This window comes from Schistocerca nitens, chromosome 11, assembly GCF_023898315.1.
Source record: "Schistocerca nitens isolate TAMUIC-IGC-003100 chromosome 11, iqSchNite1.1, whole genome shotgun sequence".
Classification (NCBI taxonomy): domain Eukaryota; kingdom Metazoa; phylum Arthropoda; class Insecta; order Orthoptera; family Acrididae; genus Schistocerca; species Schistocerca nitens.
In genome coordinates, this window is record NC_064624.1 from 36,679,897 (window position 1) to 36,702,369 (window position 22,473).

General features: G+C 43.8%; 1 protein-coding gene across 4 annotated transcripts in view; it reads right to left on the reverse strand.

Moving 5' to 3' along the window:
- The window catches only part of LOC126213259 (neprilysin-2-like), a 255,251-nt gene that overhangs the window by 208,209 nt on the left and 24,569 nt on the right, over window positions 1-22,473 (reverse strand). For 3 of the 4 annotated variants that reach the window (XM_049940915.1, XM_049940913.1, XM_049940916.1), the window contains exon 2: window positions 3,593-3,670. The exons of the other annotated variant lie outside the window; for it this stretch is intronic. In XM_049940915.1, coding sequence (XP_049796872.1) covers window positions 3,593-3,670 — 78 coding nt within the window. The remainder of the gene's footprint in view (window positions 1-3,592; window positions 3,671-22,473) is intronic. 4 annotated transcript variants of the gene reach the window in all.

The following is a 22,473-nucleotide window of genomic DNA, read 5'->3' on the forward strand; positions in this document are numbered from 1 at the left end:
GATCACCTGCGCGTGCCAAGAGGAAGCTGATCAAAGTTGTCGCTGGTGGTCTTTCAGCTCTCTGTGCTGCGTTTGCTTCCGTCAAATAGACTCGTTGCCCATTCTCCAGGTGCACAACAAAATGGACCACGTGAGATGATTTTCGCAAATGGAGATTGAAAGATCCTCCACCCCGTCTCATTGCTGCTGACATATCTTCCTATCCGGAATTGCGAAACTTAATCGTTGGCATCAGAAGCCGATATACCAAGTACAGCCATGTCGCTTCCTCCCGTAACGTACTTGCAAACGTATTCGATGGACTCGACAGAACTGCAGTACTCAACATTCCAGTGCACTTTGGATGTTTTGGAAAGCAGCGAAGAATACGGAACAGTCCAGCGGTTGCCCAGTACAACGTCTTTTTTTTTTGTCTTTCCACGTTATCGATACGCCGTCATCCTGCGTAGAGCGACGACGGTACAGGAGGTGGCCGCCACTGCCTGTGGGTGTGAGAGACCCAGACAAGCATGAGGATAAAGTTTATGGCATTTGTTTTGTACCAAACTCCTGGTCGTGATCGCCACACGGTCCATGAGTCATATTCGTCGTCAACACTTCGTACAACTCTGGACCTGTTTCGGGATCAGGAATTTCTGCGCAGACCACGGCTCCAACACGCGCGACTCGTCTTCCCGGCAGGGCAGTGGAGCGCACGCGACGGCAGCTATGAAATACTTATCATCAGATTTTAAGAAAACTATTTGGTGAAAAAATTTGGTTCTTCCGCATCTTACAGCTTGATATCTTCGCTCGACAAAGATCTCAATTTATTTTCGTTATTCGTCTTAGTTACTGTGCTGCACGAAATTCAGTGCATGGGTGCACGAAATGTTTAAGAATTTGCAGAGGTAAAATCACATTTCGTAGACTTTCCATGTATTTCATTTAAGGCCATACATTATTATGTATGAAATGGAGCCAATATATCTAAATTGTATTTAAAGTTGAGGCCGGAATATTTCTTTTCATTGTTGAGATATTGGTTGTTACATCCGCGGACGCGTCGCTCGCAGCGCGTCCGAACTTTTCCTGCGCTTCGGGAATCAAGTGGTCGTAAAAATCGTCGTATCTTATAAACGGTTCAAGATATCGAAACGACGATTTTTGGAAGTGACAGCACGCAGAAAGGACTATTTTATCGTATGATTGACACTCGATTGAACGCATGAGCAGAGCGAAAACAAGATCCCCTATAAATTACACCATGAGGTTTTGTCCGAATTTTCATAGCTAAACAAAAGGAGAGAAACAGGAAAACGGGGTATCAAAGTGACCACCGTGAGTTTTGCATGAAAGTATTTAACTGCTTGAAAGTAATCAGGGTAATTAACGTAAACTTAATTAATGACTTGAGAAAAAATTGAAATGTTTCACGACAAGTTGCTGCCAAGTTAAGTAAATGAAGTGTTAAAAATTTCATCTGTTCAAGGCCTAGCTGTTTTGCACATAAAAGGAAACATTGGTGCGGTATTTAAATGTCAATAAGGCTTCCTTCGAATCATGTACGTTAGGAAGGCAAACGAGGAGTCACTAAGGTCATGCTTCCTGACAAGCTTGAAAATAAAAAAATGAAAGTAGTCGGTCAAATATTTTATGAAATGATTTTTGAAAAAGAAATAAGCAGATCAGAGAAACGTTCTATGTGCCTTGGGATTATGCTCGAAATCTTGAACAGAAAGTGAGGTGCACCAAACGTTTCCCTGATATTTTTTATTTCATACTTATAGACAAGTCATTACACAAAACGTCTGAGTTTCTTTTCAAAAATTTAGGATGCTTTACTTTTACAGACTATTTACATTAATTGAAACGCTTGGCCTTAACACTGACTCCTGATGAATTACGTTCGCAACATTAAATATCTGTAAAATTTCATGGTTCATTGTAATTTATTAGGAAATTCATGTGTGCGATATACTGGGACAGGTGTGTGCACACTTCAAGATCAAGTTATTTGGCAAAACCTCAAACATATACTCAGCGATGCAGTGTAAATTGTATGTATACAGAACTATAACTGAGTCAGTTAAAATGTACAAAGAACCCACTATCGAACGGAGGACCTTCTCGACACACGTAACCACAAACTCTTTCTCTACCACTACACCATGGCTAGATATGCAGGTTATCAGTCTGTGTGTTTATGTGTGTATTTAGGGTAGTTAGTTGTGTAGTCATTGTTCCTCATTTATTGGCTGTTAAAAGTTCTTGATCATGTAAAAAACATTCGCATTTAATTTATTGATGAGATAGTCGAATGCTCCTCTGCTCATTCACGTGTATTCGAAGAATTTGTCTGGTGATCTTCGTAGTTGATGATATTTATGAAATTCTCCATTGAGATTCCTCCCTTTATAAATTTCATGTACAGCGTTCCTTTTCGCATTATTTCTTTAAGTAAATCTAATTTTGTAGGCTTACCCTCCAGCTACAGTATTCTACAGTTTAGGGGCGGCGTTTTACAGAGACAGCTGGCTGGCTCTCAGCAGCCATCTTGCAGCGCGACACGGCCGCTCGCACACAGGACAGCCGAGCTTCTTCCCCCGATGCTGCTGCCTGTCGCTGGAGTGTCGCGCATCCAGAAGTTGCTCGCTGCCGGCCGCTTCTGTCGCTCACGTAGGACACGGCACAAGCCGAAAATCTTCGATTTTAAGCATCACGAGGATAATCAAGCTTTCTTATTTGTGTGGGTACGTTTTCTATCAAATGCTACATCACTTCAGAATTTAAAACTGCAGGCCGAAGTCCAGAATCATCTTTAGAAATACATGGCATCGATCTTGGTACCCATGTAGACTGTGGTCTTGGCGGTGGCGTTTATACGCTTATACAAGTGGAAGACAGGATTTCAATGGCGTCGACTTACAAGTTATAATTTCAGTCACTTGTCGGGAAATCTGCACTATTATAAAAAGAAATTTTCTCTTTTGTTTTCAAGTAATTCAGTGAGCTGAAATTTCGAGGACGAGAAAATCGTGGCCTAGTACTAGGTGGCACAAAATATTCTGGTACAATTTACGAAAAAAGTTCTGTAGTTCTTACTTGAAATTTAATACAGCGATATAAATTAATTGTTCGATGTATTATTAGTGAGTATTTTAAGGAAGACGAAGAAAATGGAGAGTCGCGTCCGCTCTCATACATGTATGCGATTTCTTTGTTTTTATTTTTATTTTATTTTTAGTGGGGTGGAATCCCTTCACGCCCAAACCAGCATGATGGGCAACACAGCAGGCCTACTGTCGTCTCTGCATATTGGCTAGTTTCCACTATGTGGGGTCTCGCAGAATGTGGGTACTGTGATGTTTTCGTACGTCTGGTTATGGTTAGCTATTAATACGCGCTCATCTGGAGATAGATCTAGTCGAACGTTGAATGAAGGGTAGCGGTTTGAAGGGGAGAGGAAAAATGTATCAAGGCAAGTGCCAAGAGAAAAAATCCTCTGCAGTAGTTGGGTGGGATTGTAAGGGCACTAGCGGATTTCTTGCTGCCTGTGACAGGTCATGCAAGGGCAGGCTTTGTTAGTAGTGGATATCATGCAGGCGCATACCTCTGACGTTGTGGAGCGGTGGCATTCGCCGGCCGCAGCTGGGTGACGATGTTGGCTTCTCGGTCAGTATCAGCATACCTGTAACATATGGACTCATTATCGTTTAGTGTCCGATAGGTCATGTATCGGATCCACAGTGTAGGGTAGTGTTTGCGATTTGTTTGTGCGTTAGGCTAAGCGCAAACTGAGACGTGTACAGCGCGTATGCCGTGACACGACACTACAGCGAGACACGCGCGTGCCGCACGTGCCGTGCTGGTGCTTCGCATATAGAGACGCGTACGCAGACTTTGCTCGCGCCAGTTAGCGACGCTCTGTAGTGACAGAATCGAAGCGCGCGCACACAGTAATCTTCCTTTTGCAGAAATTATTCGGGAAAAATATTTGATTTTTGCCTTACTTGTGGCACTATGTGTCAGCTACGTGGCGAAGTGCCCATCGTCTCGCTAAAGGTCATACTTTTTGTGATATACACATTTTATTAAGACACTAGGCAAAATTCGAAAAGTTTGCAACGAAAAATAAAGGTCGCTATGATTTTGCATTTTGTCCCGTATTTCACCTCATGTTTGCGAAATTTAGCCAACACACTGAATTTTCTATCTGTCTCCGATCTCGAGAAAATGGATCCTACGTCGCGCGCTCACTACCGATCTCACGCCTGCGAGAATGAAATATTCACAACATCCCTCATATCTCCTAATACGCTCGAGATATCGAGACGAGATTTTGGCGAATGATAGCACATAAGGAGGTGAGTATTTTGCCAATTGATAAACAAACAGAACTTTCTTATATATGGAGATATGTCGGAAGTTATACTTCCTATTTTATGTTTTCTTTCCAGGGACTCTAATTTTTTAACAGTTATCGACAGCTAATATGCAAATAAACATGAAATTTCTTCTCTTATGTCACTGTAAACCGACACGATGAGGTTTTTCGTAAGCTACTGAGCTCTCTGGTCGCCAATTACTTATTTAATGGGACACTCTGTTTCAGAATTCTGACGCAATAGCTGCTACAAGATGCGTTAGTGCAAATTGTACTGTGTTTTTTGTAAAAGAAGTACAATTACGCCTGTTAACAAGAGAAATGTGAGCGTTACTCATAAATGATGATGCTTCTTCGAATGAGAAAAGGTTAACAATTCACACAAAAATAAGTCGCCAATTCTGTTGGAATTTTGGTTGAATCCCCATAACCCATCGTATTTTTAACACTGGACGACCGGACTAGAAACCTACCAAAGGATTTTATTACTTCGGTTCATCTGAGCGGTGTTAAAATAATGGCGAGCGCACCCTTCAGGCGGAATGACAGGCACATGCCAGATGCCGGTTACTCACCTACGGCTTGCCAAACTGACAACACGTGATTCGAGAGTAAAATGTTATTGACAAAAGTAAGCAATGGATACGTCGCACAACACAATGGTCAGTGTATCGTCAGCAGCTGAGAATAGAGCTTGCGACAGAAGTGCGGAAGCTAGCCAGGTGTGTCTTATGAGTGGGAGCCCACATCGTTCGAAAAACATTGTCGTTAAAGTAGATCTGCCTTAGTAGGCAACACATTTAAATGCATTAAATATATTAAAATACCACACTCTTTCAGGATACTCATATTTTCGGAATAATTTCGACCACCTCTTCATTTGTGTAGTCTGTTGTATAATTAGTTTATTAATACTGATTGTGTGATGTCCATATGTATATAGTAAAACGTCTGTTATCACATCCGTGTCCAAGTAATGACAGTGGAACTTATGTTCTTCAGATCTTGGACGTCTTTTACCAGGAGCACAAAGGGATCATACCTGAGGAAATTACGCCTTTTCGACATTTTGTAACAGATCGTAGACATATCAGCATAGCAGACAGCAAGTAGATAACCGTGTTTTACTTTCCTGCCTTGCTTCTAGATCACATGATTTTATAATATTCCTTAGTTCCTTACTCGCTACCATTACGATAAATCATCTGTCCCTTCTTACGATCTGAAAACATTGTGGAGGCAGAAGATATAGTCCCAGTTGCTAATGGCACATCAGTTACTGAACTGTGCATCGTTCATATCAAAAGAATAGACAACACGAAAAAATAGACAGATATATGCAACTGAAAACTATTATGTACTAACGAAAAGAGACGGCGAAAAACGAAACACTACTCAGTGACAATAAAATTCAATATACTGCAACGCTGTACTTTTCGGATGGGCAATACTTCCACTGCCCATATCCGCCCTGCCGAAGTGAGCGTATGGCAGGACTGCCTCCCGCTACCCGCCTCACCCTCCCTCAGCGAATGCGTGACGCGGCGCGCGAGAAACTCTGCCGCGACCACAACGCCGCGCAACCTGGGCCAGACGCGCGTCGCGTCTGCGTTGCGTCGCGTCCCAGTTTGCGCGCTCCCATCTGAACCTGTGTAGCCACAAAAATGCGCGCTGCGCCGCGCCGCGCCACACGCGCTATACGCGTCTCAATTTGCGCCTAGCCTGTAGCGTGTCGGCTTCCCTGCTGTAGCCTGTTGGTCGGCTTTGAAAGAAGCTGGAGTATTCAGTCAATGGTTTGGCAGGGGCGTCCCCCGATGCAAGACCAACCTGAAGAAGTAGGGAATCCTTCCAGCGACCACTGATACCTTTTGCGACTACGGGGCTGAAGAATATCCGAGCCATCTATTTGTATGCCCCCTCCTGGATAACCCGCGCTCAGTACGAGATGTTTACGAAGGAAATGACAAAGCTACCGCAACTGCTATTCTTTGCAAATACTGACCGGACATGGAAATGAAATGAATGATAGGTAGCTCTACCCTAGCTACTAGTGTCTTTGGCCGCTTATACTTCCACCTATGTTTGTGATCTTAGTTTCCAGTGCAAGGATGAAAGGATTGTTCGAGTGTCTAGAGCTCCTGCATAATCGTGTGGCGACTCTGAATACTTCCTTGAGGGTTCCAAGGCGGTATTCAGTATGAAGATCCACGGCGCGGGTGTAGCGTGGAGCGTTGCTAATGATGCATAGCAGTTTGTTCTGTATGATCTGCGGGCGTGTAGGAGCTGCGTATCTCCAGACTGCAGATGCGTACGTCATCAGAGGTCTGATCAGTGTCATATATATAGACCTCGACACATATGCGAGGCCGACCGGGGCTCATATAGTGGCAAAGCGGTTCGACTCGGATTTGAGGGACCCGGGTTCAGTCCCTGGACCAGCCACCAAGTTTGGATTTTCCGTGGTTTCCTCTAACTTTTTACGCAGATGGCGTGATGAGTCATAGAAACGGCTGCCCACGCACCGCTGCCTTCAAGCAAACTAATAACTTTGGCTGTCGACCGGACATGAAAGTTCCTTTCTTCACTCCTTCCTTTGTTAGATATGCGTGCACTGGACAGCTCCTATTTATTATACTCCATTATCACTTTCAACAGTCGGAATTTGAGCTGGGTAGTAACGTACTCGCCTCCCATGCAAGCGAGCCCGGGTTCGATTCCCGGGCGGGTAAGAGATTTTCTCTGTTCATGCTGTCTTCTTCATCCTTTTATCCTCATTACCGGCGCACAAGTCGCCCAATGTAGCGTCGACTGAAATGAGACTTTGCACTTGGCTGCCGATCTTCCCCAGATGGGGCCTACCGGCCAACGATGCCATACGCTCATTTCCATTTATCACTTTTAACGCGTTACCTGCAAGAAATTACGTCCGAGCACTAATAAGAGCATTTTTCACTCTCTAAAATGACGTTGTACGCTGAAGTGGAGCGGGTAGGATTTTTGTTCGGAACATAAATCGTCATACCCCCTAAAGTTCTAAGGGCAATTTAATGAACATCTTACAATATATGATACATATCTAAAACAACATTGGTGTAAATTTTCATGGTTCTAGGCTTTCGAATTCAAAATATAAAAAATAATAAGTTAATAAATGTAAAGTATAAAAATCAGTTCCTCTTTACGTACCAATTTCTCAAAAAGTGCAGAAGTTGTTTTCATGAAACACTGCATGTGGTTTTTATGGTAATTTCTGGGCAGTGTGGAAAGAATTGTGTGTTTAGCTCCAATATTTCATCTGCTATGATGTATGTTATTTGATGAATAAATTATTTGATAATTTTATGCTGTCCTCCTCTCACAATCGTATCAACGTCGGTATTAGGCATTAGAATACTCAGTGTAGCGTATGGGCTAACTTCTAAGCGATAAAGTGTCCTGCTAACCCTTTTAATTCAGTTAAAAGCTTTTAGGCAGAAGGCTTTCAGGCATAAATCCTTTTCGTCGCTTTGGATGGTTCAAATGGCTCTGAGCACTATGGGACTTAACATCTATGGTCATCAGTCCCCTAGAACTTAGAACTACTTAAACCTAACTAACCTAAGGACATCACACAACACCCAGCCATCACGAGGCAGAGAAAATCCCTGACCCCGCCGGGAATCGAACCCGGGAACCCGGGCGTGGGAAGCGAGAACGCTACCGCACGACCACGAGATGCGGGCTCGTCGCTTTGGAGATTAAGCGACGAATTTGAATAATTTTAGGAACGCTCACATACACCAAGAGAACTGTGGTTTAAGGCTTTAATAGTGAAGTACACAAATGTAAACAGACATAAGAAACAGCTATATCCACAACAAATACTGTAAAGTACTGTATGCACGTGAAAAACTGGCAGAGTTAGTCACGGGAGATGCAAGTTGCAGAGGTACAATAGCCAACCCTCTTGGTGGAGGGGGGGGGGGGGAGGGGGAGGTGCAAGGGAGAACGTAGAAGCACATATGATTGGGAATTTCTTGCTCAGCACTGGCAACTGACAGGCGAGCATTACGCTTGAACTGCTACGGTATAAATTTAAGTCGGGAACATAGAGTTGTACATGTTCATTGTAGGGCCATTCACCTACAAGTATGGTTCTCGTTTGTAGTGGGGAATGTGAAATTAAATTAATGCTGCTGTACAGTGCAATAAGTAGGAGAAAAATGGCCGCTAGTGATCGCGGATGCCCGTAACTATCAGAAACAGAAGGTAGGTGACCTCAGGTGCTCCGAATGGGACTGACATGCAGAGCCGGTTGGCAGGGGATTTTGCAACCCCGTGCGATGATTTCAGTCGCCCCTTCTCCTCACACACGAAGACACAACTTTACAGTATTTTAATCACATTGCCATTCCTCAAAGATACCTTACTTTAACATATGGATGGTAGGCAACGAAAATGTCAGAACTTCATCCGTCAGTGAAAACTCGTATTTCCAGTAACCAGTAAATCTATAATCAAAGAGACATTTGTAAGTGCATGGATTTCTCTCCATCTGTTTGTGAAAACTCGTAATAACGGTAACAAGTAACTCTATAATCAAAGAGAGATTTGCAACTGCACGGATTTCTTTGATCTGTCAACAGCTATACTTCTACTACACACTCACATACACTAAAGAGCCAAAGAAACCGGTATACCTGCCTAATATCGTGAAAGGCTCCCGCGAACACGCAGAAGTGCCGCAACATGACGTCGCATGGACTAGACTAATGTCTGAAGTAGTGCTGGAGGGAATTGACACCATGACTCCTGCAGGACTGTCCATAAATCCGTAAGAGTACGATGGGGTGGAGATCTCTTCTGAACAGCAAGTCGCAAGGCATCCCAGATACGCTCAGTAATGTTCGTGTCTGCTGAATTTGGCGGCCGGCGAAAGTGTTTAAACGCGGAAGGGTATTCCTGGAGCCACTCTGTAGCAATTCCGGACGTGTTGGGTGTCGTATTGTAGTGCTGGAATTGACCAAGTCCGTCGGAATGCAGAATGGACATGAATGGATGCAGGTGATCAGACAAAGCTTACATATGTATCATCTGACAGAGTCGTATCTAGACGTATCAGGGGTCTCATATCACCCCAAGTGCACACGTCCCACACCGTTACAGAGCCTCCACCAGCTTGAACAGTTCCCTGCTGACGTGCAAGGCCCATGAATTGATGAGGTTGTATGTACAACTGTACACGTCCATCCGCTCGATACAATATGAAACGAGACTCGTCCGAACAGGCTGCATGTTTCCAGTCATCAACAGTCCAATGCCGGTGTTGATGGGCCCAGGCGAGGCTTAAAACTTTGTGTCGTGCAGTCATTAAGGGTACACGAGTGGCCCAACGGCTCCGGAACCCATATCGATGATGTTTCGTTGAATGGTTTGCACGCTGACAATTGTTGATGGCCCGCCATTGAAATCTGCAGCAGTTTGTGGAAGGGTTGCACTTCTGTCACGCTGAACGATTCTCTTCAGGGATCGTTCGTCCCGTTCTTGCAGGTTCTTTTTCGGGCCGCAGGGCTGTCGAAGATTTGATGTTTTACCGGATTCCTGACATTCACGGTACACTCGTGAAATGGTCGTACGGGAAAATCCCTATTTCATCTCGGAGATGCTGTGTTCTATCGCTCGTGTGCCGAGTATAACACCACGTTCAAACTCACTCGATATCGTGCCATTGTAGCAGCAGTAACCCATCTGACAACTGTGTCATAAACTTGTTGTCTTATATAGGCGTTGCCGACAGCAGCGCAGTATTCTGCCTGTTTACATATCTCTGTATTTCAGTACCTATGCCTGTACCAGTTTCTTTGGCCCTTCAGTGTATGCAGAATGCCTTCATATTATTTTTTTAAGCTATGGTTTTTGCTTCACCCGTAAGATTTAACAAATTGGAGTTAAGAGGTTTTCATTGTCCGTCATATGTCATGGCGTTACACTGACAATTTTTTATTTACATTAATACGTCCCAGTACATGAAAAGGAAGTGAAGTATTTGTAATATAACGCATTTCGAGTTATCCAAAATTATACGCCAAGGTCAAGGGATGCCTCCTGAGAAACATTGAAACGAGAGTCAAAACATTCATGGCACCTGCTTAATAGCTTGTTTGTCCGTCTCTGTAACGATATACATCACTTATTCTACGTATCAGGGATCCGACAGTTTGTTGGTAGGCTTGTAGAGGTATGTGGCATTACAAGTCTGTACACAGGTCACGTAATTCGCGTAAATAACGGGCCGCCCATCTGCGCACGCGGCGATGGCATCCTATAGCGACCGATATGGGTGTCATAGGATTCATATCAGCCGAATTTGGTCGCTGAGACATCAACGCGTTTTCACTATAACGCTCCTCAAACCACTGTACCACGGTTCAGGCTCCGAGACACGGACAATTATGTTGCTGAAATACATCGCCGTCAGGGAGGACATGAGGCATGAAGGGGTGCTGGTGGTTCGCAGCTGTCAGCGTGTCTTCGACTACTGCCTCAGGTCCTGCCACGTCTCCCGCGGCACAGCACTGCCCCCACCAGCCTGCTTCCCTGGCGCGCTGCACGTTTCGGGCCGCCGTTCGCCTCGATGACGGCGTTTGTGGAGAAGACCAGCGACCTGGTGTAGGAAAAATGTGATTCACCCGAAGAGCCGACACGTTGCCATTGACCGACGGTCGAATCCCGACGGTTCCGTGCCCACTGCAGTCGTAATTGACGATACTGTTGAGTCAACATATTAACATGTAGGGGTGGCATGTTGCGCAGCTCCACCTTCCACAATGTACGGTGAACGGTGTGCTCTGAAACACTTGTGCTTGCACCAGCATCGTGCTCTATCGGCAGAGATGACACATAGCACCATCTGCCCTGCTGTGCAGAGCAGACAAGCCTCCGGACTGCACACTGTGTGAAGAGTCGTGGACGTTCAATCGTTTAGAGCCTGATGATAATTTCACTGTCCTTCTACCTCAGGACAGCGCCACGTGAACATTCGACTAGCTTCACCGTTTTCGAGATACTCGTTCACAGGCTCCTCCTAAATATAATCTGCCCTTTGTCAAAGTCGCTTATCTAAGTGGATTTTCGCATTTGCAGTCCACATCTTCGCTAGGGTGATCCCTCGTCCGTGTCTGGTGGGCTTTTACGCTATCATTACCCCGTCACGTGCCCACAACGTTACCAGACCACATCCAGTATAGCGGTGGGCAGTGGCCATAATGTTCTGGCTCGCCAGTCTACAACCGACAATGGATTTGTCCAGGGAAGTTGGCGACGTCTGGCGGCTAACTCCATCGTCTCGTTTGAGTGTCGATAAATTGGCAAAAGAAACCCAAAAGAACGTTGAGAGTGGTTTCCTTAATTTACTTGACAAAATTTTGAATTGATACCTTAAACAAGGATTTCAGGTTGCTGAAATCTTCAATGCACTAAATGGCACAAAAGTTTGGCACAACTCCTAAATAAGAATAATTGTAGCAGATCTTCCAGTTGCTTATAAAGAAATGTACAGAAAACCTACACACATCAAAAAAGTTTGCATCAACTCGGTTCCGAGAGTCCCGGAACCTGTACCGAAAACTGGAATAGAGATCAACATAAACATCATTTCCCCCATATTTGATTCCTCATGAAAATCAGACATTGCATATTGGACCATCATACAGTGAGACCTTCACAGGTGGTGGTCCAGACTGCTGTACACACCGGTACCTCTAATACCCAGCAGCACGAACTCTTGCATTGATGCATGCCTGTATTCGTCGTGGTATACTATCCACAAGTTCATCAAGGCACTGTTGGTCCAGATTGTCCCACTCCTCAATGGCGATTCGGCGTAGATCCCTCAGAGTGGATGGTCCGTCACGTCGCCCATAAACAGCCCTTTTCAATCACTCCCAGGCATGTTCCTTAGGGTTTATGTCTGTAGATCATGCTGGCCACTAGTCGAGCGATGGCATTATCCTGTAGGAAGTCATTCACAAGACGTGCACGATGGCGGCGTGAATCGTCGTCCATGAAGACGAATGCCTCGCCAGTATGCTGCCGATATGGTTGCACTATCGGCCATTACGACGTCTTCCATGACCACCAGTGGCGTACGTTGGCCCCACATTATGCGACCCCAAAACAGCAGGCAACCTCCACCTTCCTGCACTCGCTGGACAGTGTGTAAGGCTTTCAGCCTGACCGGGTTGCCTCCAAACACGTCCCCGACGATTGTCCGGTTGAAGGAATATGCAACACTCATTGGTAAAGAGATCGTGATGCGCCGCCCGGAGTGGCCGTGCGGTTCTAGGCGCTACAGTCTGGAGCCGAGAGACCGCTACGGTCGCAGGTTCGAATCCTGCCTCGGGCGTGCATGTGTGTGATGTCCTTAGGTTAGTTAGGTTCTAAGTTCTAGGCGACTGATGACCTCAGAAGTTAAGTCGCATAGTGCTCAGAGCCATTTGAACCCAGATCGTGATGCCAGTCCTGAGCAGTCCATTCGGCACGTTATTGGGCCCATCTATACCGCGCTGCATGGTGTTGTGGTTGCAAAGATCGATCTCGCCATGGATGTCAGGAGTGAAGTTGCACATCATGCAGCCTATTACACACAGTTTGAGTCGTAACACGACATCCTGTGGTTGCACGGAAAGCACTATTCAACATAGTGACATTGCTGTCAGGCTATTTCCGAGCCATAACCCACAGGTAGCGGTCATCCACTGCAGTAGTAGCCCTTGGGCGGCCTGAGCGAGACATGAGGCATGTCATCGACAGTTGGTGTCTCTCTGAATCTCCTCCATGTCCGAACAACATCGCTTTGGTTCACTCCGAAACGCCTGGACACTTCCCTTGTTAAGAGCCCTTCCTGGCACAAAGTAACAATGCGGACGCGATCGAACCGCGGTATTGACCGTCTAGGCATGTTTGAACTACAGACAACACGAGCCGTGTACCTCCTTCCTGGTGCGAATGACTGGAACTAATCGGCTGTCGGACCCCCTCCGTGTAATGGGCACTGCTCATGCACGGTTCTTTACTACTTTGGGCGGGTTTAGTGACATCTCTGAATAGTCAAAGGAACTGTATCTGTGATACAATATCCGCAGTCAATGTCTGTCATCAAGAGTTCTGCGAATCGGAGTGATGCAAAACTTTTTTTGATGTGTGTATTTGCAGTGGTGCCCCTCATACGAAGAATACGAAGACCTAATTGCTGTGTAGAACGTATATTTAAAAATAATAATAATAATAATTTTAGATGCCATAATGTGACAGATACTCGAAATTTTATGAAACCAGAATAGCTATTCCGATTCATTGTAGAGGTCTGTTCTGCAAAATTTTGCATCTGGCACTGTGATTATCGTAGTTGAAATGCTGTATGTTATTGAAATACTAATTGTTCAGTGGGGTAGTAAGAGAGAGGAAAACTGGTCCGGCTAACGATTCCGAAAAGCACCAGACTCTGCGAGGCTAGCAGCTATGTTTTGTTGGTCCCTAGTACAATGATACCACAAGGCACACAGTGGGCCAGCAGCCGCAGTATAAACTGCACACGAAGGAACAACACTGTGAGAAAGCGTTTTACAGGTCGTTCGTACTCAGGTGTATTACTTATCTGCTATTAATTAACTTCTCAACTGACATAAACGAAACACAACAAGACTTCTTCACATTACTATAACGCCGTAACTGTCAGATCTCTGGAGTTGCTGGCAGCTACAAGTTTAAGACAGTATACTGATTTTTACCAAAATGCACCTGTCAGAGCAAGCAGACTGAAGGTCATATTCACTTAGACAAGCAATTTAATTGCTCCATTCACCACTATTAATTAGGAAATAACTGATCAATTATACATTACATACAATTACAAACTAACAAGCACAATATATTTTCTCTATTTTCGATAGCCAAAAAAAAAAAAAAAGGAATCATCCCTACCGTACATTTGACCAAACTACAAACTGCCCTTCCTTCTACGTTTAAGTGAGAAAAGTCAGACCAGAGATGGCTATAACATCAACAGAAGACAAATACTTTTATTTTTTTTAGTTTTTATTAGTCTCGACGATTGTTTGCGCAGTCACCTCTAGAAAACTATTACACCAAAACAGAACAAGGCATTCGTGTTTGTTTAATCAAATTTTGATGGCTGCAAGCTGAGATCTGAAATAGGCGGCGCATGTGAGATGCGTTAAGTTGAAAGTGGTTTCGATGTAATAAAATACTGTGAAGTAAGTCGCACACAAACACAGTTTGTCCTCCTAGTGATTTTGAAAAAGGTGATCGAAGCGACATAAAGTGTTTCGATCGGGGTATGGCGAGTTACGTGTCCTCGATTTTCACTCAGGCTGATAATTTTTTGTCTTAAATTAAAAACTATGACTGCTGTACTACTGTTTTACACGTTAACTAGCCATACGCCAACTACGCTTTTGAAACTTTATAAAACCAAAAAAGCTACCAAACCTAACACAAATATATGGTCGGGCAGATTGCTGACTGGAAATGGAGAAACAAACGTCCTATGAACATCCTTTCATAATGAAATAGTTCCATAACGACTTCCATGCCATGGGTTCGTATTTCCAGTAACACTGAAATGAATACTTTTTTATTTCCAAACACGAAATCAGACACCGATTTTCGCAGATATGGCTTTAAAAATGCTTCAGTAGTTGTTTCATTTCTTTTTTTCAAAAAGATTTTCATCCACTATTTTTCCCCCTTAGTGACTGAATTTCCAAAAATGCACCAACACTTATTTTTTGAGTTCTGGCTGAGAACCCACATACTAGTTTTCGTAGTTCTACCTTAAAATTGCCTAAGTTGCGAGAGATTTCCAAAAACCTTCTTATCTCCTATTTCACCCCAGTGGGGGTGGAATTTCGAACAGCCCCTTCTTAAGCGACGCCTCCGGTGTAAAATCAACACATTCTCCAAATTGATATTTGGTTTCCATATAATAACTATCGTTACCAGTTGGGGATGGGCGATGCTGAGTCAGTCAGGAAATTGTGTTTCATAGATGCAGATCTATCTGCATTTGCGACAAGTATAATGCTGCTCGTGGTCTCGCGGTAGCGTTCTCGCTTCCCGGCGGGGTCATGGATTTTTCCTGCCTCGAGATGACTGGGTGTTGTTGGGTCGTCTTCATAATCATCATTCATCCCCATCACGGTCGGACGAAGGCAACGGCAAACCACCTCCACTAGGACCTTGCCTAGTACGGCGGTGCGGGTCTCCCGCATTGTTCCCCTACGCTCCGTCACGGAGTATGGGACTTCATCATCATAATGTGTAGGCTATCGAGCGCTACACGAATCAGGATGGTATTGATCATAGAAAAATGGAAAACAATCATTAATGCTACGTATACCACTTGTAATGAATGCTGAATCTTTGTACAGTTTTTTCAATGTAGCTATAGCAAAACAAATTTGGTCTACATTCTTAAACTGTTGCCGGTCATTACACAATTTCGTGGCGTAACAAGCATATGCCTTGGTGCTATTACGTGGGAATAAAATTTAAAAAAAAAACCTCTACTGGCAGTGAGATTCGAGCTAGAGACTAGGCTCCTACTCGCTTTTTTTCATTTTGTTCGTTCTTGTTCGTTGTATTTGGTCATAGCGGACCTCAGATGACATGCATTGAAGTTAGTTGCGGAACCTTTCCCTCAGTTTTTTTTTTTTTTTTTTTTTTAATTACCGAGGCCATCCAGCCCTCTGACCGAACAAGCTGAGCTATCGTGCCGGCACTTACCCGGCTGCAGAATCCTGCAACGCAACACATCATACGAAGTGTATAAGCGTGTGTCAAATTTGAAAACTTGATTTTCTCGGAAACGGTTCAGAGTTGCGTCTTCCCGTTTACGTAATTTTGTCTTCTTAGTCATGCTGTACACATCCTGTCAGTATGAATCAGTTCGATGGGAGGGAAGTTCGTATCACTTCTATCATCTCAAATTTAGCTGATATCCCCACTACCCTACTACTTACGTATTCAAAAAATGAGTCAAGAGAATCCCTTCTCTTCGGAGAAGTGCTAAAATGGGCACACAATTTTAAGACTATATCTTCTGCACCGACGTTTAAAGTACCACAAGCACGTGTTACAGCACCATGCTAAAGACGATTCGAAACCGAGAGGGGTGGGGCACTGGTTAGCGCACCAGACCCGCCACAAACCAGCCACCGTCCGGCCATCCTGATGTAGGTTTCCCGTGATTTTCACAAATAGCTTGAGGCAAATGCTGGGAGGGCCGAATTTGTTTCGCATACTTCCCTAATTGAGGACGTAGGTTGCAAGTGCTACTCTGATATGAAGAGGTTAGCACAGGAAAGGAATTCGTGGCGGGCCGCATCAAACCAGTCAGTAGACTGATGACCAAAAAAAAAACTTCGCTAATACGATGAGACGGATGACCCGGCGGTTTGCCGGCCTCCCTGGACAAGCGGTTCTAGGCGCTTCAGTCCGGAACCGCGCGACTGCTACTGTCGCAGGTTCGAATCCTGTTTCGAGCATGGATGTATGTGATGTCCTTAGGTTAGTTAGATTTAAGTAGTTCTAGATTCTAGCGGATTGATGACCTCAGATGTTAAGTCCCATAGAGCTCAGAGCCATTTTGGACCCGGCGGTTTGGTCCCCTGCCCCAAGTCAACCGATCAACCATGAATCGAACAATGAGCCTTTAAAATATTTCTGTTATCTTTATTTAACGGTTTCATAACTGAATTGTGCTGTGGAAAGTTTTCATCTGCATTATCTGCACAGTACGCACTATAACTGGAAACATCTACACCCTGAGAAACAAAGAAAGTTTTCAGCAACTTGTGAATGGCTGTGGCCGTCTCATCACTTGGTTCTATAAACTTAAAAAAAAAGTTTATGCTGTATACCAACATCTGGATCAAAATACCGTAAGACTACAGCGAACATTTGCCTTTTTTTATGGTTGGACGCATCAGTGCAAAACAGCAAAAAATAACCTCGACATATATGGGCCTTCCGAAATTTCAGTAAAGGCGGACTCACTTTTGGGTGCCACAACATTTTTGACGAGACTATTCAGCTTTTGTACGACCACACTGCATGTTCTTTTTGAAATACACTAATCACCTTAGGTAGTTTCACGTCGCAATCCATGCTGTTAAACTGAGATTGTGTTTCACATTGTGACATTGTGACTCAAGAGGGCCATAGACACGGGTTCGCAGGTAGATGCCGTGTTTCTTGACAACCGCAAGGCGTTTCATACAGTTTCCCACAGTCGTTTAATGAACAAAGTAAGAGCATATGGACTATCAGACCAATTGTGTGATTGGATTGAAGAGTTTCTAGATAACAGAACGCAGCATGTCATTCTCAATGGAGAGAAGTCTTCTGAAGTAAGAGTGGTTTCAGGTGTGCCGCAGGTGAGTGTCGTAGGACCGTTGCTATTCACAATATACATAAATGACCTGGTGCATGACATCGGAAGTTCACTGAGGCTTTTTGCGGATGATGTTGTAGTATATCGAGAGGTTGTAACAATGGAAAACTGTACTGAAATGCAGGAGGATCTGCAACGAATTGACGCATGGTGCAGGGAATGGCAATTGAATCTCAATGTAGACAAGTGTAATGTGCTGTGAATACATAGAAAGAAAGATCATTTATCATTTAGCTACAATATAGCAGGTCAGCAACTGGAAGCAGTTAATTCCATAAGTTATCTGGGAGTAGGCATTAGGAGTGATTTAAAATGGAATGACTGTATAAAATTAATCATTGGTAAAGCAGATGCGAGACTTTCATTGGAAGAATCCTAAGGAAATGCAGTCTGAAAAGAAAGGAAGTAGGTGAAAAAGTACACTTGTTCGCCCACTGCTTGAATATTGCTCACCAATGTGGGATCCGTACCAGATAGGGTTGATAGAAGAGATAGAGAAGATCCAACGGAGAGCAGCGCGCTTCGTTACAGGATCATTTAGTAATTGTGAAAGCATTACGGAGATGGCAGATAAACTCCAGTGGAAAACTCTGCATGAGAGACGCTCAACAGCTCGGTACGAGCTTTTGTTGAAGTTTCGAGAACATACCTTCACCGAGGAGTCAAGCAGTATATTACCCCTCCTACGTATATCTCGCGAGGAGACCATGAGGATAAAATCAGAGAGATTAGAGCCCACACAGAGGCATACCGACAATCTTTCTTTCCACGAGCAATACGAGACTGGAATAGAAGGGAGAACCGATAGAGGTACTCAAGGTACCCTCCGCCACACACCGTCAAGTGGCTTGCGGAGTATGGATGTAGATATAAATGTAGATACACAAACGTCAGTTCTCCTGCAGTTCCACTACATAATTCTTTTTGTGCTGTCCCGCTCAAGAAAGTAGTTATCTTGTTTGCCAGTTCGACTTCCTTTTCCCTGTCTCCGGGGCCTACCAAGACATAAAATTAATTAATCAGTGGCTACTACATTTCATTGATTACGAAATGAAAACGTAAAATAAATAGTGAGTGCAAGCCTATAATTGATACTACTTAACCAACGATTTCGAATGTTGAAGACAGTCTGTGTAGCCACCATGTGCGATACTGAAATCTTTCTTGAAAAAAGAACAGTGTGCTTCATGACTATTACTCTTTACGTGTTAAATCCAAGAGTGCGTTTCTTCCCAGTTAGTGCGATACAAACACGACTTTTTTCATTCTCTTTCTTGATGAGTTTTCTTGTACACTATACGCACCAGCACCACTCACCTGTAACTCTGCAAAATATTTCACTGCCTAACTGGTACACGTTGTCGTCTCAGAACACAAGTACAACCACTGACCGACAGTGAAAGAGAAAAAACCTCGGTGCGCACCGAGAGGTATCTGGCCGACTCAACGCCGAACGGAAATCATGGGTGGGTGGAGGTTAAGTTCCTGTGGGAACTGCTGACGTCATCGGTCCCTAGGCTTACACACTACTTAATCTAACTTAAACTAACTTACGCTAAGGACGACACACACACCCGTGCCCGAGGGAGGACTCGAACCTCAGACGGGGGATCAGCGTGATCCGTGTCAAAACGCCTGAGACCACGCGGCTACCCCGCGCGGAAATCATGATCGCTACATTTACATGCGACACATCTTCCGAAAGACGAAAACTGAATTTCGGAAACAGTTTTTCGCTGTCGTATTTACATGTTAAGGTCCGAAACGGTTTTGCTAGCCCAGTTAAATATGGCGCCTGGAAAACAGCTGTTACAGTCTGATATAGTAAGCATAATCGCTATTTCTCTTCAGTACTAATATGTCTACTTATCCTTCACTGTACAAAAAGCCACTCCGTCCATATTAGCTGAAAATTTTTAATAACGAGACGAAGCCCGACAATCCAAGCACGTTTCAAAACCGGTTGCGTTCACATCAGAGGGTAAATCGAATGCGGAATTAGAAAACTCGCTACTAGAAGTGAATTTCCAGAATCGATCTCCGAAGTGTTTACACGACCGCCCAGAAGGATATTGGGAAATCGGTTTACGAAATCCGGTTTTGGGACCCCCTGTAAAGAGGTCGCTTGGCGAGCCTAAATTCATCAAGAGGAGGGGGGGGGGGAGGAAAACAAAGGAAATAAAATGACCAAGAGCGTCAAAGCAATAATTATCTCATTTAAAAGATTCTGGAAACACGGGATATTTAGTGCAAAATACGGGATCCAGGATTTTCGTCCAATTTAAATGAATATACGGGATTTCCCGGAATATACGGGATAGTTGGCAGTTCTAGTTCGTACGGTCCACTTGTAGCATTCAGAGAATGTATCAGTACCTTCTGGGCAGAGTCTGACAACATATTGCACACACCTTTTGCGAAATGACCACGAAGAGACAATCCGAAAAATTAGTGTTAATGCGGATATTTACCAACAATGGAACAGGGGAGGGGGAGCAGTGAGTGGTACGAGAAATAGCCTCCGTCACACACGGAAAGGTGGATTCCGTAGCATGTGCAAGGGGCCTATCCGATCTGCCATGTCGATTTGCGAGAAATTTCGGCCATAAGTGTGAACGAAGTTGAGTTGCGAATCTGATAAATGTACTCAGCATCTGTAGTATCGATATAATCATAGTCTTTGTAAGTCTATGTTTTGAGACCAAAGATGTTACAGTAAGTCAGAGAGTAGCAGTGAGTAGTGTGTGTGTGTGTGTGTGTTGGACAGTCTGACACTGTACTCGGTTTGAAAGGACGGAAGCTGGTCTCTAAGGAGGGTTCTGTAATAATGCGTTTTGAGGAATACCGAAGATTTTGGGCTAATATTAATGAAACAATAACGAGAACTTTTAAGGTAATCCAGTGTTGTTTTATATTTGTAACTGTGTAATTTCTTATTGTTAGAAAATTGCTTATGGTTGTGGTATGCTGTAAGAATTTTGTAATTAAGCACGTGGCCTTGTCTTATAACTGAAACAATACCGTCTTGCATTGCACATCGCTAATACAGTAAATGAAATCTGATTTTTGATAGTCACATCATGATTATTTATGGCGAGAGGTTGCAGAGCAGACAAACGTTCCGTGCGCAAAGGTAGGCCAACAAATTTAATTATCATTAAAATTCATGTCCACTGTAACGTAGAGTGATTGTCGGAATGTATTTGCGAAAATATCAGTATCAGGTCAGAGGTTTGATATTAGTAAAAGATTTGAGGACAGTGTAATCTTGTGGGGTTTCAAGCACTTTTATCAGAAAGACAGATGCGTTAAATTTTATGTGCATTTGCTTTTTAATTAGAATAATAGTTCTGAAGATAAAGATAAACAACACTCAGGATCAACATTTTTAATCTCAGTCATTTGTTTTGGAGTCAAATTGCACATGTAAATTTCATTGAAAACGGATTGCTCTCCCGCAGGCGAATCGTTTGATGTACTGGCCAGTCTGGATTTCGCATCGTGTAGCGTGAAGTTCATATATTTCCTTCAAAATGTAATTTTAACGCAGTTCTGTTGCCTTTCGATGCCAGAATAAGTTTTATACAGGGTGAAGAGAAATTCGCGCACTCTGACTTCGCAGAGCGATTCCTCACATACTGCCAATACAAAAATGTCTCTCAAAAAATTACGATCTTCGCATTTTTGGGCAATAAATGTGCGCTAAAGGTCGGCAATTTGCCAACACTGTAATTGCCTAAACGGTAACTATCTCTGTCAGCATACCGCAGCAGTGCTGTGAAATTGGTCCACTTGATGGTGTTGTGGGTATACCATGCATAAGGTCAAGGGTTCGATTCTGTGATGTGGATTTTTTTTATTTGCTGTAAGCGGTATGCTTGGTACGGTATCTGGCGTCTTAATCGTCATACAGCGATTGCAGTGTGTCTTCTACAAAATATTTGCAGTTACGTATTGCGAACGCATAGGTGGAAGTACAATCGTTTTCATTGGCCAACTTATAAAGAAATCTTTTGCTTGTCGTAGACGCGAATTGTTTCGCGCGACTGCATCAACTAGATTCCAAACGCGTTTTCTGCGCACCATCCCCCAATTGTCTCATCGATTAATACCAAATATTATACATGCCGCACTCAAGTCCTTAAAATCCGTTAGGGCCTTACGCCACCAGTAGGGCTAGCAACGTGGTTTTCAAATAATTTCCATGGTACCATTAGGGGAGAGTACACGGAAAACAGGTTAGGCATGTGGTAATTGCAGTGGTGTGAAACAATTCGCGTCCACGACGTGCAAAAGGCTTCTTTAAAAGCTGGCCAATAAAAATCATTGTACTCGCATTTTTGTGTTCGTACTACGTAACCGCAATTTTTTTTTTTTTTTGTAAAAGACCCACAGTAATCGCTGTATGACGATTAAGGCGTCAGATATTGTGCCACGCAGACTACTTTTAGCAAATAAAAACAAATATGCGTCGACGCAGAGTCGAACCCTCGCCCACCTGTATGTCATCCAAAAATCTGTATTCTGAGACAGGCAGTTACAGTACATGTGATTACAGGGTTGCCGGATTGCTGATCTTTAACGTCCATTTACTGCCCGAAATGAGCGCAGAACGAAATTTTTTGAGAGACATTTTCGTATTGCGAGTATGTGA